Raw genomic sequence first — 5,000 nt, forward strand, 5'->3', positions numbered from 1 at the left:
ACTCTCGGGCCTGAAGGCGCCACGTTTTAGCGCCACGTGTTAATAACATGGTACAGGAGAAAGGGGTTTGAGACGAGACTCTTCTCACGAGCCATTGAAACACCATTTAACTGAAACGTTGAATCTCAGAGGAGTGTATTCAGAATTTTAATTGTTGTCCTCCACATTTTTGTTTGTTTGTTGTTGCTCTAAATTGTAATAGAACCTAAACACTGATAATAAACAAGCTGTTTTATGAAGATTGTTTCGGGACGTGTCTTCCAGACAGCTTCTGGTGATTCTTATAAATTAAACTAAACATATCTATCTATCTATCTATCTATCTATCTATCTATCTATCTATCTATCTATCTATCTATCTATCTATCTATCTATCTATCTATCTATCTATCTATCTATCTATCTATCTATCTATCTATCTATCTATCTATCTATCTATCTATCTGGTGATTGTTTGTTTATTTAATATGTCAATGTATTTGTATCTGTCCCTCCTCAAATAAAACCATACAGAATTTTTATTTTACCAGGCAAGTCAGTTAAGAACAAATTCTTATTTTCAATGACTGCCTAGGAACAGTGGGTTAACTGCCTGTTCAGGGGCAGAGCGACAGATTTGTACCTTGTCAGCTCAGGGGTTTGAACTTGCAACCTTCCGGTTACTAGTCCAACGCTCTAACTACTAGGCTACCCTGAATGACTTGGTACTAAACCTCCTCTGTTTCCATCTGTCAGACACTTCAACTTGAGGATGAAGAGAGACGCCAGTCTGTTTGCGGAGGACCTGAAGGTGTCTGTAGGAGGCCAGGAGGTGAACTATGACACCTCTCACATTTACACAGGAGAAATATATGGTGAGACTGGAGGACGCTTCACCTCATATGTCTGTTTTTGTGTTCCTTCTATGTGTTATATATCTAACCCTGGCCTGTATGCTACATTTAATGTTCCTTCTATGTGTTATATATCTATCCCTGTCCTGGTTGCTACAGTTAATGGACGGGTCCAGGTAGTCCCTCCCTCAGTCTGTTTCTTCTTTTGGGGGTCTATTGTATACTGGCTGCCGCTCCAGCTGTTCTAGGGGTTTGGCAGATGAAGCTTGATTCTGGATTGAGAATAGGGTGTTGAGGTCTCGTATCACAAGACTAAATGACCCCTGCTTTCTCTCCACCTCCAGGTGAAAAGGGCACACTGAGCCATGGTTCGGTGGTGGATGGCAAGTTTGAGGGCTTCATCCAGACGTACCAGGGGAAGTTCTACGTAGAGCCAGCGGAGAGATACCTGAACGACCGGGACGTTCCCTTCCACTCTGTTATCTACCACGAGGACGACATCAGTGAGTACTGTGTGTGTGTGTGTGTGTCAAAGACCTACCCTTCCACTCTCTACACTCAATCCTCTACTGCTTCTGTCCCTATACAAACACACAGGCTTTGGTGTACCCTTTTGTCATATTTTAATTGTGAGAGTGCATGCTGGTTCCTGTTCCATCCGGAGGATAGAGACCGGCTCAGTGCTGGCCCCTAGGGAGAGGAGACACTCATTAGCTGAGTGACTGGGTGTATAAAAAATATTTTAAAAATCCCTCTCAATCTGATTGGCCTTCAGGCCCGTCAATCAACCGCTGATGCCGACCAATCAACTCCAGCTCAGCTGTTCTCCACTGTTCATACCGGACCTTATTCCTTTGTTCCATGGGCTACCAGTAGGCAGCAGTGGCTGACGAGGTGGGGTCCTGGTGACTCGCCTCCGTTCTATTGGCAGATGTCCAGTCACTGGAGAATAAGATGGATGAGCTTTGTTCCAGAGTCTCTGATCAGAGAGACTTAAAAAGCTAAAATTATTCCATCTCTTATTGAAACGAGGCCGGATCGGACTGCAGCTTCGGGGAAAACGAAAGGACAGTGATTGTTTTTTTCTTTCTCTCTCATAAATAACAACTGATGTGCTGCTTCTATACTATACCCCATAATGACAAAGCAAAAACAGTTTAAAAAAATAATATATATAATGTATTCTTCCCACATAATGTCTATAAATTCCATAGCATATACAGTGCCAGTCAAAAATGTGGACACATCTACTCGTTGAAGGTTTTAAATGTGGTTGTTTTTTACTCTTTTCTACATTGTAGAATAATAGTGAAGACATCAAAACTATGAAATAACACACGGAATCATGTAGTAACCAAAAAAGTGTTAAACAAATCAAAATATATTTTACATTTGAGATTCTTCAAAGTAGCCACCCTTTTCCTTGATGAAAGCTTTGCACACTCTTGGCATTCTCTCAACCAGCTTCATGAGGAATGCTTTTCCAACTGTCTTGAAGGAGTGCCCACAAGGGTGAGGATCTCCAGAGAGACATCAGGGATTGTAACATACTCGGTTTCACGGAAACATGGCTCTCTCGGGATATACTGTCCTCGTTCATACAGCCAGCTGGGCTCTCAGTACATCACACAGACAGGGATAAAGAACTATCCGGGAAGAAGAAAGGTGGGGGTGTATGTTTCATGATTAACTACTCATGGTGTGATTGTGATGATGTACAGGAACTCATGTCCTTTTGTTCAACCGACCTAGAATACCTCACAATCAAATGCCGACCGTATTACCTCCCAAGAGAATTATCTTAGGTTATAGTCACAGCCGTGTAAATTCCCCCTCAAGCCGAATACCACGACGGTCCTCAAAGAACTACACTGGACTTTATGCAAACTGGAAACCACATATCCTGAGTCCGCATTTATTGTAGCTGGGGATTTTAAAAAGCAAATTTTTAGGAAAACGCTACCTAAGTTCTACCAACACATTGACTGTAGTACTCTCTCTGGAAAAACACTGGACCACTGCTACTCTCCCTCTCGAGACGCCTACAAGGCCCTCCCCTGACCTCCCTTCGGCAAATCAAATCACAACTCCATTTTGCTCCTCCCTTCCTTTAGGTGCCAGTGTAGACAAAGAGGCAGATGATCATGCCTACAGTGACCGCACCTCCCCACAGGTTCTTGAGTTCACTCCTTCTCGCGCTGTTAACGCTAATCAACATTTCGCCTACAAGGACCTCCTTCTGGGCTTTCCTCCTCCGTGGCCGACTAGTAAGACATTTAAACGTGTTAACCCTTGAAAGGCTGCCAGTCCAGACGGCATCCCTAGCCACCACCTCAGGGCATGCGCAGACCAGCTGGCTGGATTGTTTACAGACATATTCGATCTCTTCCTATCCCAGTCTGCTGTCCCCACTTGCTTCAAGATGTCCACCATTGTTCTTGTACCCATGAAAGCAAAATATATTGAACCTTTATTTAACTAGGCAAGTCAGTTAAGAACAAATTATTATTTACAATGACGGCCTACCGGGAAACAGTGGGGGTTAACTGCCTTGTTCAGGGGCAGAACAACACATTTTTACCCTGTCAGCTCTGGGATTCAATCTAGCAACCTTTTGGTTACTGGCCCAACGCTCTAACCACTAGGCTACCTGCCGCCTCACTAAAAGGTAAATGAACTAAATGACTATCGCCCCGTAGCTCTCACTTCTGTCATCATGAAGTGTTTCAAGAGGCTAGTTAAAGATCATATCACCTCTACCTTACCTGATCTCACTGCACACTGCCCTAACCCATCTGGACAAGAGGAATACCTATGTAAGAATGCCGTTCATTGACTATAGCTCAGCATTCAACACAACAGGCCCTGGGTCTGAAACCCGCCCTGTTCAACTGGGTCCTGGACTTCCTGACGGGCCGCCCCCAGGTGGTGAAGGTAGGAAACAACACCTCCACTTTGCTGATCCTCAACACTGGGGCACCACAAGGGTGCGTTCTCAGCCCCCTCCTGTTCACCCATGACTGCGAGGCCATGCACACCTCCAACACAATCATCAAGATTTCAGACGACACAACAGCAGTAGGCCTGATTTACCAACAATGACGAGACAGTCTACAGGGAGGAGGTGAGGGCCCTGGGAGAGTCTTGACAGAAAAATAACCTCTCACTCAACGTCAACAAAACAAAGGAGCTGATCAAAACAGCAGGGGTTCCTCGGCGTTCATCACTGACGATATGAAATGGTCCACCCACACACAGTGTGGTGAAGAAGGCGCAACAGCGCCTCTTCAACCTCAGGAGGCTGAAGAAATTTGGTTTTACAGATGCACAATCGAGACCATCCTGTCGGGTCGTATCACCGCCTGGTACAGCAACTGCACCGTCCTCAACCGCAAGGCTCTCCAGAGGGTGGTGCGAGTTGCCCAACGCATCACCGGGGGCAACCTACCTGCCCTCCAGGACACCTATAGCACCGGATGTCACAGAAAGGCAAAAAAAAAATCAAGGACATCAACCACCCGAGCCACTGCCTGTTCACCCCGCTATCATCCAGAAGGTGAGGTCCGAAGCTCTCGGTCCATCTCAAGACCATCAGACTGTTAAATAGCCATCATTGCCCAAGTTCCACTCTGTTATGCAACCCTGCACCTTTGAGGCTGCTGCCCTATATACATAGGCTTGGCCACTTTAATAATGGAACACTGGTCACTTTAATAATGTTTCCATACTGCTTTACTCATCTCATATGTATATACTGTTTTCAATACTACTGTTTTCTATAGTACTGTATTCTATACTACTGTTTTCAATACTACTGTTTTCAATACTACTGTTTTCAATACTACTGTTTTCTATACTACTGTATTCTATACTACTGTATTCTATACTACTGTATTCTATACTACTGTTCAATACTACTGTTTTCTATACTACTGTTTTCTATACTACTGTTTTCTATAATACTGTTTTCTATAATACTGTTTTCTATTCTACTGTATTCTATAATACTGTATTCTATACTACTGTTCAATACTACTGTTCAATACTACTGTTTTCTATACTACTGTTTTCTATTCTACTGTATTCTATAATACTGTATTCTATACTACTGTTCAATACTACTGTTCAATACTACTGTTTTCTATACTACTGTTTTCTATACTACTG

The 5,000-nt window shown here is 43.6% G+C and overlaps 1 protein-coding gene across 3 annotated transcripts in view; it reads left to right on the forward strand.

The window, feature by feature from the left end:
* The window catches only part of LOC124031711 (disintegrin and metalloproteinase domain-containing protein 10-like), a 32,903-nt gene that overhangs the window by 7,065 nt on the left and 20,838 nt on the right, over nt 1-5,000 (forward strand). For all 3 annotated transcript variants that reach the window (XR_006838161.1, XM_046343298.1, XM_046343311.1), the window contains exons 3-4: nt 736-854; nt 1,178-1,336. Coding sequence is in view for 2 of the 3 variants with exons in the window: in XM_046343298.1 (XP_046199254.1) it covers nt 736-854; nt 1,178-1,336 (278 nt within the window). In the remaining variant the exon portion in view is untranslated. The remainder of the gene's footprint in view (nt 1-735; nt 855-1,177; nt 1,337-5,000) is intronic.

Source organism: Oncorhynchus gorbuscha, linkage group LG01, assembly GCF_021184085.1.
Source record: "Oncorhynchus gorbuscha isolate QuinsamMale2020 ecotype Even-year linkage group LG01, OgorEven_v1.0, whole genome shotgun sequence".
In the NCBI taxonomy this organism is placed as follows: Eukaryota; Metazoa; Chordata; class Actinopteri; order Salmoniformes; family Salmonidae; genus Oncorhynchus; species Oncorhynchus gorbuscha.